At 40.5% G+C, this 17,368-nt stretch overlaps 1 protein-coding gene across 2 annotated transcripts in view; it reads right to left on the bottom strand.

The window, feature by feature from the left end:
* Nucleotides 1-17,368, bottom strand: part of LOC140737996 (protein FAM184B-like) — a 208,738-nt gene that overhangs the window by 66,967 nt on the left and 124,403 nt on the right. For both annotated transcript variants that reach the window (XM_073064943.1, XM_073064941.1), the window contains exon 4: nt 7,496-7,656. In XM_073064943.1, the coding sequence (XP_072921044.1) occupies nt 7,496-7,656 (161 nt within the window). The remainder of the gene's footprint in view (nt 1-7,495; nt 7,657-17,368) is intronic.

Genomic DNA, 17,368 nt, shown 5'->3' with positions numbered 1-17,368 from the left:
GGAGACCTCTTTTTTTTTTACAAGTACCCTTGACTCAATCACCATTTGCTACAAACCTCATAGAAGGTGGTCAAGATCTAAAGCAAGTTCAGACTTTTACTGAGGTAAAATAAAATGACCCAATCCCTCAGGATCAATTCTAAGTAAGAAGTGCAAACTCTCCCCAAACTGCCAGATTAAAAGTACAGCTTCAGCTTTCACAGTGCAGCACAGAACCAGGAATATAATGCACTAACATACTCGGCATAGGAGCACACACAGGATGTAAATAATTAAAGTTTGGAGACATATTCAATCATACGTATAACCCAAAAATCCATTTTTATAAAGACCCATTAAAGGTTTTGACATGAAGAGTGGAATTTTTTCCTGTAAACGTTTGTGGATTTGAAGAAGAAATGGGAAGCAATGCAGTATTTACCAGGCTACCAAACAAGATTGGGTGGAATTGGAAATTGGCAAAAGGTACTGGAAGGAGAAAAAATGTACAGCAAACTTGAAAGATCACAAAGAGAGGCCGGCTAATAAAAAATATCAATGGTCAAATGGTGGCTGAAGTTAGGGAATATAACTAGCATTGTTCATCACTATTCATAAAGATATGAAGTCAGAAATTCCAGAATTTGCAGTAGGACTGAATATGATCTAAAAACTTAAAACCACAAGAGAAGCTGCACTTGGGAAGTTGTTAGGGCCAAATGAGTATTATTTGGAAATGTTCAGAGGGCTAAACAATTGGATTCAGTGATAATGGAACATAATAGAGATTTTATTCTGACTCTCCTGGATACAGACTAAATCCGGATGATTTGAAAATGAAATATAATTCCCATCTTCATTGGTATTGGGATCAGATTATTGGTTTAACATATACCAAAATACAAGGAAAAGCTTGTCTTTCATTCTGTTCTTACAGATCAAATCATCACAGTTCATTGAGCCAACATAAAGTAAAACAGTAACAGGGTGCAGAACAAAGTGCAACAGTTGCAGAGAAACTGCATTGAAATGAATCCTTGAAATACTTTCCCTGTTTGAGCTTGGTCTGAAAACATTACAAGGAACCTCTTTTTGAGGCATAAATTTTCTGAAATACCACCATTCTATGACAGGGAGGCCATGCATAATTAACAATGCATAATCTTTAAGAAGTGAGCAAAGTAATAGATATGGAAGTGATAATATGTACTGCCTCCCTAAATTTCATATATTCCTGTCATGCATGCAAAGTGCTTTTATGGAGCTGGTTTAAAGAACTCTATAATAAACTGCGGCAAGATGTGTTATGTTTGAACTATATGTTGAGCTTTAAAAAAAATCTTTCTATTTTTATACATCTTCTCAAAACTTCGTGCATTGCAATTCTTTGAGCAAGCATGATACTATTAAAATCAACTTCGCCGTGATAGCTTCCCTTCATTAACTTCAAAGGTCAAAGTACATTTATTATCAAGTATACAACCTTGAGATTTGTCTCCTTACAGGCAGCCACAGAACAAAGAAATCCAACAGAACCCCTTTAAACAGAAGCCCATCAAACACCCAGTGTGCAAAACAAAAGAACAATTTGTGCGAACAATAAAATACAAGCATATAACATTCAGAACTAAAGTTCATGCAAGTGAGTTTATAGCCACAAAGCCAGTTCATTGCTGCAGCTGGACCAGGAGCCTGTTAGTTTCAGACCTCTGACTCAGTTCAGTGCAGACAGGAGTAAACCTTGCTGAACACCTGCCTGTTCCTCGCCTCTGGCCCCGACACCCCAACCTTTTCAGTATGGTACAGCACTTAAATCAGCTGAACCTTGGCTCGTTCCTCACCCTCAGACCCAGGCCCTGACACTTCGATACACTCTCAGGTCTGGGCCTGACCTTCCCACTCAGGTCTGGGCCTGACCTTCCCAATCTGGTCCGGTACTTAACTCAGTCAAACATCAACTTGTTCTTCGTTCTCGGGTTTGGGCACTGCCACCTTGACTCTGCCTTGTCTCACCTCGGATCTACTGCTTCAAACTGGCTACAAGTCCTCTCCAGCAATGGCTAAATATTGTCATGTCTGCACTCTAGAGCCTGGACCCTGTCACCTCCATTTGCCTCATACATGATGTGTCACAATTGTCCTTCACCTTTGAAACCTTAGTTCAGACCACAAAGATGCCACGTTGAATAGGTGGTTCAAAAGCTCAAATCCGAAAGGGAAGTTAAAGGCTATTGATTTCAGTGATCATTTTCCAGAAAAAGTGTGATTTTTAAAGTAGTTAGTTGTTCTGTTTGCTGCCAGTAAGACATTGCTGTTTTACTCCAGTGCCATCTTACACCAGAACTTCTTTGAAATAAGAGGGCAGATGGGGAGAGATAGGAAAGTGACCAGAGTACACTCAGGCAGCAGTCATTTACAATCTCTACACAGACAAAGGCACATCTGCCTGGCAGTGATCCTGCAGACATGTGTCCATGGGTACTGCTTCAATGGAGGATTAAAGTCAGAGCTATGGCTTTAAGGAGATATCATCCAGAAAATGATAACGAGCCAGAAAAGTGTTATCACTGAACAGATCAAAAGCATCAAAGCATTGATTTTTAATGAGGTTTATAAAGAAAAAAAATGAAGCATAGGCTATTAGAAGAATAATTCCTTTTGGTTAACTTATTAATATCATTAATGCTAATAAAGGGAAAGAAGACTCAAATAATTAAATAACATTTTGTTCTATATTAAGAAGATATCATGATAGTTCATATTTGCATGGAAACAACTTTTATAGAGGCTTTAAGATGCCAATTGCAATGAGAAACACAAAAGCATAGGGACATGGAATAGGTGCAGGTGATTTGGCCCACCAAGCCTGCTCTGTCTTTCATTGAGGCAATAAAACACAAACTGCAGTGTATTAATCACTGTAAGTTGTCTAAAGATCACCAACTGACATTAAGTTTCCAAACAATTTCAGCAGTTGTTATTGTATGAGGGGTGATTGATAAGTTTCTGGCCTAAGGTAGAAGGAGTCAATTTTAGAAACCTATCACATTTATTTTTCAACATAGTCCCCTCTCACATTTACACACTCAGTCCAGTGGTCATGGAGCATACAGATCTTGGACCTCCAGAAGTGGTCCACAGCAGGGGTGATTGATAAGTTCTTGGCCTAACGTAGAAGGAGATGAGTTATTAAATTCAAACTTTCTTCGTAATCACTCAAAGAGTTGAACTGCATGTGCATGTAACAAGAGCTGTATAACTCATCTCCTTCTACCTTAGGCCACGAACTTATCAGTCACCCCTGCTGTGGACCACTTTCTGGAGGTCCAAGACACCAACTTCTACAAAGAAGGGATTCGTATGCTCCACGACTGCTGGACTAAGTGCGTAAATGTAGGAGGGGACTATGTTGAAAAATAAATGTGCTGGGTTTTCTAAAATGGAATCTTTCTACCTTAGGCCACAAACTTATCAATCACCCCTCGAATATTGTAGGTCATAAACATAAAAATAAAACAAAACTAAGCATAATTCATCAACTGCCACAACCTATACAAGAAACTCAGATTTGGAAAGGTGAACACATCACCTGCATTGAAATATTCATACAGCAACCCATACCTAAAGCTGACAAGAACTCATGAATCTTCCCATTTGTACCCCCTCCCTTCTGTTTTCTCTGGACCCATGGAGTCTCCAGGTTTTGACCACCATTATCAAAAATGCTAGCAATGTAGTGTGCTGCAAATACTGTAAAAATGTACAATGTTCAATTAATGCCATTGGATATCAAGCTGATGAAACAGAGTAATGCACGTGAACTGTCATCCCAAGCTCCTAGCAGCAACAGCTGAGAAACTGGTTATCCACTGCCCTCCAAAGAGAGAGGCTTTGGAACCCTGGTAGCAAAGGCCCCTAGATTTTCAGACAATGGCATGAAGCACCCGACCTGAGGAAGAGTTGCTCTAGACTCAGTATAAATGTGGACATCTTTGCTAGTCCTCCTGGCTGTATGAAAAAGTGGAGCTCCTTGGGGTGTGAACAATGCATGCTCTGACTATATAGCTGTTCTTGGAGTTATGGGAACCTTATTTATATATAAAAAGTTACCCACAGCATAAATCAGACTGGTACTTCATAAGCCCATATTTGGTTTCTCAATGTTGATCTTAACAGCTGGTAAATCTATCAAACACTGAGACCCTTGACATCAAACAAGCTACACTCATTTACCAGTCAATTTTTGTTGCATTGCTTTACAACAAATGCAATATTAGATTAATTATAGAAGTGTTAATAAGCACCATGATGACTGTGTTTAGCTTTTGGCAGCTGGCAGCCAAGGAAAGACATGTACTTGATGTGTAAAAGTAAGACATTTATGAGGATATTTTGGAAGGTTGCCAGCTGGAAGCTTGGAACTTGCAAGTAACAGCACATGGGAAGGAATCTGAAAAGCTGACATCATTTTGAGTGGAGAAGAGCAGATGGGGTGTGTAAAACTTACAATTGAACAATAACATTCAGAATACATGTCTGGATTTGATGGTAGGAGAGGAGTAATAAGAAGGGTGGTGCTGGTGGAGGTCTCGACCTTGCTCAACCAGCTTTAAAAATTCAATTACTGTATAATCCTGTCCTGTTGAATGACAGCAAAATGCTTCCTGCAGCTGAAATTACAGGAGCAATTGTAACCCCAATGAGCCATGTAAGGCATTCAAATGAAAGGTTTTCAAATATGGATCCATCTTGCCTCATAACCATCTTCTTAAGATGCTAATGGAAAGAGGACGGGGTGTAGACATTTTTTAAGTATTTTAATGAGGCTGGACTCCTCTTGTACTTTTTCTCTTTTTCCAGTTTTAGCACTAAACTCTGGAAATCTGGCAGCCGAAGGACAGTGTGGAAGAGGACCATCACTGAAGGATGCCCATGAAGATCAGGATTGCTTATAACCTCTGCATCAATCAGATCTCCGCCATCAGCCAAAGACCATAGGGCATAGGAGCAGAGTTATGCCAATCGCCCATTTAGTCTGCTCTGCCATTTCATCCTGATTGACCTATTTTCCTTCTCAACCCCATTTTTCTGCCTTCTCCCCACAACCTTTCATGCTCTGACTAATTGAGAAACTATCAACCTCCGCTTTAAGTATGACCTTGACCCCATAGCTGCCTGTAGCAATGAATTCCACAGATTCACCACCCTCTGGCTGAAAACATTGCTCCTGATTTCCATTCTAAGTGGACACCCCTCTATACTGAGGATGTGCCCTTTGGTCCTAGACTCCTCCACTATAGGAAACATCCTCTCCATATCCACTCTATCTAGGCCTTTCAACATTCAATGGGTTTCAAAGAGATCTCCTCTCATTCTTCTAAATTCCAGCAAGTACAAGCCCAGAGCAATCAAACGCTCCTCATACGACAACCTTTTAATTCCCAGAATCCTTCTCTTGAACCGCCTCTGAATTCTCTCCAATGTCAGCACATACTTTTTTAGATAAAGGGTCAAAACTGCTCACAATACTCCCAAGTGAGGCCTCACCAGTGCCTTATAAAAGCTCAGCATTATATCCTTGCTTTTTAAATTCTAGTCCCCTCAAAATGAATGCTGACATTGTATTTGCCTTCCTCACCACCATCTCAACCTGCAAGTTAACCTTTAGGAAATTTTAATCCTTCTATCAAAATGCATGACCATACACTTCAAAACACTGTATTCCATCTGCCACTTCATTGCTCATTCTCCTATCTAAGTTCTTCTGCAGCCTCCCTGTCTCTGTAACACTACTTGCCTCTCTACCTATCTTTGTATCATCCACAAACTTGGCCACAAAGCCATCAATTCTGTCATCCAAATCATTGACATATAACATAAAAAGAAGCGGTCCCGTCACCAACCCTTGCAGAACACCACTAGTCACTGGCAGCCAAGCAGAAAAGGCTCCTTTTATTCCCATTCTTTGTCTCCTGCCAACCAGCCAATGCTCTATCCATGCTAGTATCTTTCCTGTAATACTATGGGCTCTTATCTTGTTAGACAGACCCATATGAAACACCTTTGTCAAAGGCTAGCTGAAAATACGCAACATCCACTGAGTCTGTTTTGTCTATCCCATCCCTCTCCAAGGAATCTGGTGCCATCTGTGGGTTAGGAATTGACATAAGCCTTCTCACTTTCCCCATGCCACCGTTCCTGCTCGTACCCCACCAATCACGTCCAAGGACCTCCTTCAATCACTTTGCAACACCACACAACCTCATGGTTAAGATTTTGCCTATGTTCTCCCTCCTCTTCTAACCTCAATGCTCCCTATCTGAACTTGGTACTTCAGTTCTAACAGCCCAACAGACTGCTAGCCCTTTGCTGATACCAAGAAGTTGTTTGTTCGCAAGTTGAGAATAGGTTCTCACAGTTAAATCCAGTGTGTTGTGAATTTAGTGTGGACATTCACTAACACGCGTTAAGATTAATTTGCCAACTGGTGTAAACCATAAACCTTCAGACTTAGGGACAGAATTAGACTAATTGGTCCATTAAGCCTGATCTACCATTCCATCATGGCTGATTTATTTCCTTCTCAAACTCATTCTCCTGCTGTCTCCCCGTATCTTTGATGTCTTTACCATCAAGAACCATCAACCTCCACTTTAAATATAAATCTGAAATAAGGTAAATAATTGTTAAGAATGATTCAACATCAGGAAAAATACCTTAAGGGAGAGTAGAGAAAGTAAGTACCAATAAGGAATAAAAGGAGGTTCCTTAAAAATACCTTTAACGTCTTAACAGCTTTTTGGATACTTGTTTTGATAAATTCTTTCTAACAAATAATCTTACAATAAAGATACTACAATATATCACTAACAAACAAGAGAAAGTCTGCAGATGCTGAAAATCCAAGCAACACAGACAAAATGCTAGAGGAACTCAGCAGGCCAGGAAGCATTTATGGAAAAAATTACAGTCAATTTTTTGGACTGAAGTTCTTTTTGTGTGTGTGTGTTGCTACAATATATCACTATTAACTTTGTAATATTGTACAGTACTACAGACTGCAGAAGAAGGTAAACTAAAAAGGATGCAAACGCTGGAAATCTGGGACAACACAAAAAGGCTCCTGGGACTTCAGCAGGTCAAGCAGTATCTGTGGATGCAAGTTGGCAATTGACACTTTGGGTCTGCTTTCACCAGGATGGATAGAAAGTGGTGTGATAGTCAGTGAAGGGAAGGGGTTAAGCAAGAACTGAGAGGTGATATGTGCATTCAGGCCAAGGGGTGATAAGCAGATGAGGGAGGGAGGAGAGTCTATCAGAAGCTGGGAAGTGATAAAGGGCTGAAGATGATAGAATCTGATAGTAGAGGATGGTGAAGGTAAACTAAATTGTCATCTAATTGCCTAGAGACCTAAGAGTTAACAGTGAGTTTGCACATGCCTACAGAAAATCTTTGGTGATAATTCCATTATCTTAATTTATTTTGCGTGAATGAGTTGTTTTGATCTGACTCATACCTGTGTTAGCTGCAGACAGTGCTCAGCCTGAACATCTTTATTTCCTTGCTGCTGTTGGTCCCATACTGTTACCTGATGCTGTAGCTCTGACACTTGATTCTTTAAGTCATCGAGTTCAGCCAAAGCATTGAGTTTGGACTTGGAAACTTCCTTGTTCTCATCTAGACGTGAACAAAATAAACAACAGTGTAAGAGTAAAATGAACTCCGCCATGAACGGTCCCAAGCCTGGCTGCAAAAGGAAGAGGTTTGGGCATGGGGCTAGGATCCCCATCCCGTGAAAACCCAGTACTGTACTACAGAAACTCCAACAGAAGCTCCAAAGACCTGGTGGGAGTTATATACAAACAGTGGCCAGGATGTAGGATTAAAATAAAATGGGGGACAGAGAAGCATGTAATAAGGACAATGTTACAATAGTCATGGGAGATTTCAATATGCAGGTAGATTGGGAAAATCAGGTTGGTGTTGAATCTCAAGAGAGGGAATTTGTAGAATGCGTACAAGATGCCTTTTAAGAGCACTAAAGGAAAGGCAATTCTGGAATTGGTGCATTGGAACAGATTTAATTAGGGAGCTTAAGGTAAGAGAACCTTTAAGAGACAGTGACCATAATATGATAGAATTCACCCTCCAGTGTGAGAGGATGAAGATAAAGTGAGGTTTATCGGTATTACAGTGGAGTAAAGGGAATTACAAAGGCATGAAAGAGGACGTGGCCAAAGTTAACTGGAAGGAGACACAAATAGGGATGACAACAGAACAACAATAGCTGGAATTTCTGGTAGAAATTTGGCAGGTGGAAGATAGATACATCACAAAGATGATGAAGTATTCTAAACAGAACACGAGGAAACCACAGCAGTCAAAGATAGCATAAAAGCAAGAAGGGACATACAATAGAGCAAACATTAGTGGGAAGTTGGATAATTGGGTTGGGAAGTGTTTAAAACCAACAGAAGGCAACTAGAAAACATAAAGAGGGATAAGATGAAATATTAAGGCAGGCTAGGCAATTATGTAGAAGAGTATACTAAAGTTCTTTTTCAGATATATAAAGAGTAAAAGAGAGCGAGAGTGGATATTGGACCACTGGACCATGATATTAGGGAGGTAGTAATGGGGATAAAGAAGTGGCGGATGAATTAATAAGTAATTTACATCAGTCTTGTCTGTGGAAGATGCCAGCAGTATGCCAGAAATTCGAGGGTGTCAGGGGACAGAACTGAGTGCCAGAGGGCAGAAATGAGTGTAGTTGCTATTAGTATGGAGAAGGTGCTTGGGAAGGTCTGTAGGTACATAAGTCACCTAGACCACATGGACTATATCCAGGATTCTGAAAGAAATAGCTGAAAAGTTTGTGGAGGTATTAGTAATGACCTGTCAAGAATCACTAGAGTTTGGAATGGTTCCAGAGGACTGGAAAATTGTAAGTGCCACTCCATTCTTTAAGAAGGGAGGGAGGCAGAAGAAAGGAAATAATAGGCCAGTGAGCCTTACTTCAGTGGTTGAGAAGATGTTGGAGTTATTATTAAGAATGATGTCTTGGAGGCACATGATAAACTAGGCCAAAGTTAGCATGGTTTCCTTAAAGGGAAGTCTTGCCTGACAAATCTGTTGGAATTATTTGAGGAAATAACAGGCAGTATAGACAAAGAAGAGTCAGAAAATGTTCCTTACTTGGATTGTCATAGGCCTTTGACTAGGTACCACACATGAGGCTGCTTAACAAGATAAGAGCCCATGGTGTTACACAAAGAATACTAGTATAGATATAAGATCGGCTGACTGGCAGGAGGCCAAGAGTCGGAATAAAGGGAGGTCCTATTTTGGTTGGCCGCTGGTGACTAATGGTGTTCCGCTGGAGTTGTTAATTGAGACCACGTCTTTTCAAATTACATGATAATAGTTTGAAAGCTTTGAAGGCATTTTTGTGAAGTTTGCAGATGTTACAAGGATAGGTGGAGGGGCAAGTAGTGTTATATAGAACATAGAAATTTACAGCACATTACAGGCCCTTCGGCCCACAATGTTGTGCCAACCATGTAACCTAATCTAGAGACTACTAGAATTTCCCTAGCGTATAGCCCTCTATTTGTCTAAGCTCCATGTACCCATTTAAGTCTCTTAAAAGACCCTATTGTATCTGCTTCCACCACCACCACCAGCAGTGCATTCCACACACCCACCACTCTCTGTGTGAAAAACTTACCCCGGACATCCCCTCGGTACCTATTTCCAAGCATCTTAAAACTATGCCCCCTTGTATTCGCCATTTCAGCCCTGGGAAAAAGCCTCTGGCTATCCACACAATCAATGCCCCCCATCATCTTATACACCCCTATCAGGTCACCTCTCATCCTCCGTCACTCCAAGGAAAAAAGCCAAGTTCATTCAACCTATTCTCATAAGGTACTTCCTCCAATCCAGGCTACATCCTTGTAAATCTCCTCTGCGCTCTCTCTATAGTATCCACATTCTTCCTGTAGTGAGGTGACCAGAACTGAACACAGTACTCCAAGTGTTATGAATGCAGGGAGTCTGAAGAAGGACTTGGACAGATTGGGAGAATGGGCAAAGAAGTTGCAGATGGAATATTGCGTAGAGAAGTGTATGGTCATGCACTTTTGTAGAAGAAATAAAGGCATGCACTATATTCTAAATGTGGAGAAAAACAAAATATCAGAGATGCAAAGGGACTTGGGAGTCCTTGTGTGGGCTTCCCCAAAGGTTAACTTGCAGGTTGAGTCAGTGGTAAGGAAAGCAAATACAACGCGAGGATTTACTTCAAGCGGAAGTTCGAGAAATCAATGTTCGTGCCATCAGGTTGGAGGCTACTCAAACGGAATATAAGGTGTTGTTTCTCCAACCTGAGTGTAGCCTCATTGTGACAGGTGAGGAGGCCATGGAATGTTATATTGGAATGGGAATGGGAATAGGAAGTGGAATTAAAATGAGTGGCCACTGGGAGATCCCACTTCTTCCAGTGGCCACTCATTTTAATTCCACTTCCTATTCCCATTCCCATTCCATCTTGAAGGTGCTCGGTGAAGCAGTCTCCCAATCTATGTCAGGTCTCACTGATATACAGGAGGCCAAGCCAGGAGCACCGGACACAGTATATGACGCCAACAGACTCACTTGCTCTGCTTGCAGGGATAAGTGCCAGGAGGGAGATCAGTGGGGAGGGACAAATGGACAAGGGAGTTGCATAGGGAGAGATCCCTGCGGAAAGCAGAGTCGGGGGTGGGGGAGGAGGGAAAGGTGGAGGTAAAACCTGAGGTACGCGCATAGCCAAGCACACTCATTTCTCAATGGCTAGGAACTTTCAAACTATTTTAATGGTGTTTAGTATTGTGGCTTTCTGGGGATTTACATAAATATTGCCGTGTAGGCTTCATTGCTTATTGTGCAGTAACTTTGGGATGATACCAGTTGTAGATATTACTATTGGGTCAATGTATATCTTGTTCATTTTCCATCATCTTTCAATTGCCTCTTTTAATACAGCTTATACCTGGTGCTTTCCCACTTACTGGTTTCTGTATGTTGTGTGTGTTTGGAATGTCTGTATTTACTAAGTAAGTTGTCCTTGCTTGTTTATCCTGTAATATTAAATCTAAACAGTTATTATGGATTGCCTTATCTGTAATAATGGATTGGTCATAATATAATTTGTAAGACTGTCTCTAAAACTGGATCAGGCTTGTATTTATAGCAAGGTGTGTTGTCCTTTGAGTCAGTATTTTAAAGCACGATTTTGGTGTATGATGACTGCCACTTGCTTGTGCCTGTGTAAGTAATCAGACTGAGTTCACCTGCTGTAGATGCGTTGGATTGTTTCTGGTTTCTCTTGGCATTTTCTGCATTTATTGTATTTTGTTATAATCTCTTGTCTTCACCCCCAGTCCTGCCTGGCCACACGGAACCCCTCTGTTTCTGGGAAAAGGTCTCCAACTCTGATCCAGGCGTTCGACGCTTCCATGTCACCATCCAGCCTGCTCAGATCGTGGGGATGGCTTCCGTTGCGGGTCATGCTCTTCCATTGGTTCGCTTTTTCTTCTGTAGTGATAGTTTCTTGATTTTTCATTTAGAGTTAGTGGTGTGTACTTCTTATCAGAGTTGCATATGCTCACACGGAGTGCTAAATCCTGTACTTGTCAGTGAAAATATATTCTTAGGAGTTTTATCTGACTGTTGTGTAATATTTTAATGTTTTTATTCCTGTTCCTCCTTCTGTCCTACATAGTGTTAATCTAAGTGTGTTTGAGCATACATAGTATTTTCTAAAAATTGTAACTTCAGTTCTCATTTTTGTTTGTAAATTTTCCAGATTGGTTTCTCACCAAGATATTACGCCAAAAGAATACATTAATATGGGTATAGCTAAAGTGTTTATTGCCTTTGTTATATTTTTACTATTGAGCTGCTTGGCAGGTTTTCTTAAGCCTTGAAGTAAATTCTGTTGAACGTTTTCTCTTTATTGCACTATGATTTATTTTCTTTGCTTGTTGATATCCCAGAAACAGTACATATACGTTTCATAGTCATCCATCAGTTGTTAAGCTGCTCTGCTTTATATTCTACTAGCTCTATTGCACCTTTCTTTGTTTAATCTAGTCCAAAGTTCATGGTTATATCTTTAGAATATAATTCTAATATTTGAATTAATTGCTTTAGCTTTACTGATGAAGGAGCGTAACATTTAAAATTTAACTAAGAGAGCACATTTGTGAATCTGCATGAGTGAAGGACGTTGAGAATGGTGATGGTGGAGCGCCGTAGGAGGGGTGTGGGACAGATGGTAGAGAAAGAGTGCCGGAGGTGGGGGGTGGTGTGGGGGCAGACATACCCAGCCGTCAGACATCATACAAGGTCATTTGATTCCAAATAATTGGTTTATAGATCATTACAGAACATCTCTCTGGTGCTTATTGCTCCCTCCCCTCTCCCTTCCACCTTTACCAACCATGATTCTCCTCTCTCTCTGCCCCACTGCCTCTCAGTCAACAATAGAGACCCATATCAGAATCAGGTTTATCTTCACTCACATACCATATGCCATGAAATTTGATTTTTTTTGCAGCAGTACAGTGCAAAACCTATCTATCTATATATATCTATACACACACACACACCTATATATATATATATATATATATATATGTATGTATGTATGTATGTGTGTCTTAGACTTTTGCACAGTACTGTATAGGAGTGCCAAGGTATAATTCATTTGTTGTCTCAGATTTGATACCCTAATTATTATTGTAATTATTATTTTTTCTTCTGTATTTTCAGTTTGTTGTCTTTTGCACATTGGATGTCTGTCCATCCTATTGGGTTTAGTATTCCATTGATTCTGTTGTGCTTCTTGGGTTTGCTGTGTATGCCCACAAGAAAATGAATCTCAGGGCTGTATATGATGACATAAATGTACTTTGGTAATAAACTCACTTGGAACTTTGAAGAGAGGACTCTGGGGAGTTGCTGTTGGGGTGATAGGCTTAAGAAGAAGGAATTAATGAACAGAAAAGCTAAGAGGGGTAAATGGCAGATAATAGTTCTTATGCATTACTCAGAAGTTACACCTTACACTGGCGCATTGATCTTTTCAAGTCTGTGGAAGCCAAATTTTTGGTTTCCAAAGTAGGCGTGGCAATGGAATATGCAATGAAATTGGCTTTACTTGGTGAAATACAGGTAGAATGCCAACCTCATGGTGCTTACAATGACTGGAGCGACCTGTCAGTAACCACACCACTCTCTGATTGGTTTCCACAGCAGGGCAATGTACTCCAGTTAATGTTAACCTGCTTTGAGACATACAGCAAGCCCCTTGTCCCACCAAATCCATGCTCAACATCAATCACCCACCCACAAATATACTAAAAGCTACATTAATCCCATATTTTCAATCTCATTTTCTCATCAACTCCTCCCAGATTCTTTCACTCACCTACACGCTAGGCTGTAAATTCAGTGTGGGCATTCTCCATCACACCTTCTATGCCACTGTTTATGATTAATTTGACAACCAGTGTACTAAGATTTAAGTATGCTGTAAAGTAAGTAATTGCTCAGATTGATTCATCAGCTGGAAATGAAATAAAATTTTAAAAAATGGAAAAAGTTGAGAAAACAATAAGTAAATCAGAGGAAATGAGAATTCTTAATAAAATCTTTTATATTTAATGTCATTTACTGTCGTCAAGCAACACATGTGAGTTTGTGAGTTTGGGATATGGGAGGAAGCCAGTGTTCACACTGGAAACCCATGGGCTCACTGGGAGAACATACAAAATCTCCACACAAGCAGCATCCAAGATTAAACCTGGACCACTGGTGCTGTGAAGTAGCAACTCTATTTTGCTTCCATTCAAACTGCACCTTCTTGCGGCCAGGGAAACATTTAAGAATGGCATACTGGATCTTTGCATGTTGTCCCGGAGGCTTCAACGGAGGAGTTGGAATGGGATTTGCAGAACCAGAATCTCCAGGAGCTCTGGGATCCTCCAGACATGCTCAGAAGGCAGTAGGGACAAAAGGTTAATACCAGTAAGGAGCTGGCTAAGTGCAGGAATGAGGTCTGGTAGTAGTCAAGATCCGTGAACACTTCTTCAAAAATATAAACCACATTAGCCTTAGGCACTGCTCAAATCACCATGCATCTATCACACACATGGCATTTTTTTTGCTAATTAGGGCTCCTCCCCCATTGTCCACCCATACAATTGCAAACTCACACCCACATCTCTCAGGGGAAGAGGAAGATGGGGCAGACCACTGGAGGACTAAACTGTGGATGTGCTTGGATTCTGATTATTTTAATTTTGTCTTTAACAGCATTGTCTATAGGGAACACAGTGAAATAGTTGGTGGAAGCTCAGACTGAAAGGTCAGGCCTGTCATCTAAAGCAAGATCCAAGTGTGTGAAAGGGCTAGCGGGCTGTTAGAGCTGTCTGGATTTCTGAGGAAGTGGCAGTGGGACACAAACGTACATGCTCCTCTCTCAAGATGACAGCTTAACCGTGCCACTCTTCCTGTGATCTTGTTGTTGCCTTTGAGCTGCTCGTAAGAAGGCGACACCCCATGCTGTTCAAGGTCACCCTTTAAAGACAACTGCTCTCTCCTCTAGTGACAGACAGCAGCCTTCCCCGATTCAGACTGCAGCCCCTCAGTCTGAATGAGCACTAAACATGGTTAGTATTATAGTTATGGATCCAACTCTATATAGCAGCCTACTTAGCAGATGTAGTTCCCTAGGTTAGTAATAGCACAGGCTTTACACTCTACTGTCAGTAGAATGGTGGGAATATAGAAATGATGTGGCAACAAAACTAATATTTTGCAAACACTTCTGTCACAGAAAAACACAGTCAATAAAGCTGTGAGATTCGCTGTTTATGCATGCAACTGTTTGTACATTTTACATTTGCAGTTTTGAGCAAAGAAATTATAACATGGTGCATAAAAGAATAGCACTGCAAGAACATGAGTATTAAACTGAAGGTGTTAAAATTAAAGGGGCAGAGTATAAAGCCTTGTCCATCAATGAGTGAAGAGGTAAGTACTTTTATGACTACAGATTGCTCCCCGTGACCATGTTAATGTTGAGGCAGGCTGAAACAACAAAGTCCTGTCAACCCATGCAAGTCAGAGTCTCAGACTCTTGCGGCAAGGGTTCCATATTTAACAAATATCGACTGCAAGTTACCTCCCAGAGAAAACAACAGGATCCCTATCATTTATGTAAAAGAAACACGGTCAAATTAACATGCTCACACCTACATTGCTTAGTGTGTGATAGACTGCTGATAATACTGACTGATTATTAGTGTGTAACAGCTGGCGTAACAATGGGCCCTATAATTAGCAATGTCATTGCAATGCATCATCTACTTCCAAAATCTTTGGTATTATCACAATTGTGACTGTTGTTTTATATCTGCATCATGTCAATGTTAAGAATCTAATTAAAAATAAAACAACTCCTTTGCAATAACATACATAAATGGTCAAGCAGTTGAGAATAAAGCAACCATCACAGCCATCACATTGTAATTGATAGTGCATGAATTCCACACCTGGGTCAAATACAGAACAACTTCTAACAGTAGGTCAAGTGCACATAATGCAGACATTGAATGATCAGTTTAAGTCCAACATCTAGCATGTAATTATTGGCGGATCTAGTTCCGACTTAACATAGAACATAGACTAGTACAGCACAGTACAGGCCCTTTGGCCCACAATGTTGTGCCGACCCTTAAACCTTGCCTCCCATATAACCCCCACCTTAAATTCCTCCATATACCTGTCTAGTAGTCTCTTAAATTTCACTAGTGTATCTGCCTCCACCACTGACTCAGGCAGTGCATTCCATGCACCAACCACTCTGAGTAAAAAAACCTTCCTCTAATATCCCCCTTGAACTTCCCTCCCCTTACCTTAAAGCCATGTCCTCTTGTACTGAGCAGTGGTGCCCTGGGGAAGAGGCGCTGACTGTCCACTCTATCACTCTTAATATCTTGTATACCTCTATCATGTCTCATCTCATCCTCCTTCTCTCCAAAGAGCAAAGCCCTAGCTCCCTTAATCTCTGATCATAATGCATACTCTCCCCCTGTGGATAAAATTAGAATGGCTTGGGAGCATGATTTAAATATCTCCTTATCTGATGAGACTTGGGATTCGATTCTCAAATCGGTTGATTCAACCTTTCTTTGTGCTCGCCATTGCCTTTTACAGTTTAAGATTGTTCATAGAGCCCATATGTCTAAATCTAAACTATCTCGATTTTACCCTAACATTAGTCCTCTCTGTGATAAATGCAAAAGGGGCGTGGCCTCTCTCATTCATATGTACTGGTTTTGTCCTGGCTTGGAGAAATTTTGGAAAGACGTCTTCATAACGTTATCTTGTATTCTGAATCACCACCTAGAACCTAACCCTTTAATTGCTTTGTTTGGTTTTTTGGGTGAGACAGATTTATGTCTGAGTTCGACTAAGTGTCGAATATTATCTTTTGCTTCTCTCCTGGCTAGACGTTTAATCCTCCTTAGATGGAGGGATGTTGCCCCGCCCACGCATGCTCATTGGCTTAATGATATTATGTCCTGCTTAGACCTTGAAAAAATTCATTATTCAGTTCTTAATTCGGATACAAAGTTCCATAAGGTCTGGGGACCTTTTATTGAGTATTTTCATAACCTTCCTCTTAACTAAGGTTTTTTTTCGGTCCCTTGCTTTCAGCTCCTTTTTTGTTGGTAGTAGGCATTAATACCTTCTGTTGCTAAGTGTATTTACAGTTTTGGGGGTTTGAATGTCCTGATGTATACTCTCTAGATTGTGTTGTGGTTGGTCTGGAGTTCTTTTTTGTTGCGGGGCTTGGGGAGGATACTAATTTTACATATCTTCAATTTGGGTGCTTTCTCAATTATCTTCTTTTGTATTATATTATTATTGTATGTTTATTTTTGCATTGTATTAATGTTCTTCATTCCGATCTGGGTTTTTTTTATCTGTAGCGATGTAGAAAATGTATTAAAAAAACTAATAAAAAAATAATGCATACTCTCTAAACCAGGCAGCATCCTGGTAAATCTCCTCTGTATCCTTCCCCATCCTTCCTATAGTGAGGTGACCAGAACTGGACACAGTACTCCAAGTATGGTCTAACTAGAGTTTTATAAAGCTGCATCATTACCTCGCGACTCTTAAACTCTATCCGTCGACTTATGAATGCTAACACCCCATAAGCTTTCTTAACTACCCTATCTACCTGTGAGGCAACTTTCAGGGATCTGTGGACATGTACCCCCAGATCCCTCCACACTACCAAGTATCCTGTCATTTACTTTGTACTCTGGCT

Source organism: Hemitrygon akajei, chromosome 13 (assembly GCF_048418815.1).
Source record: "Hemitrygon akajei chromosome 13, sHemAka1.3, whole genome shotgun sequence".
Taxonomy (NCBI): domain Eukaryota; kingdom Metazoa; phylum Chordata; class Chondrichthyes; order Myliobatiformes; family Dasyatidae; genus Hemitrygon; species Hemitrygon akajei.
This window is presented reverse-complemented; position numbering and strand designations above follow the sequence as displayed.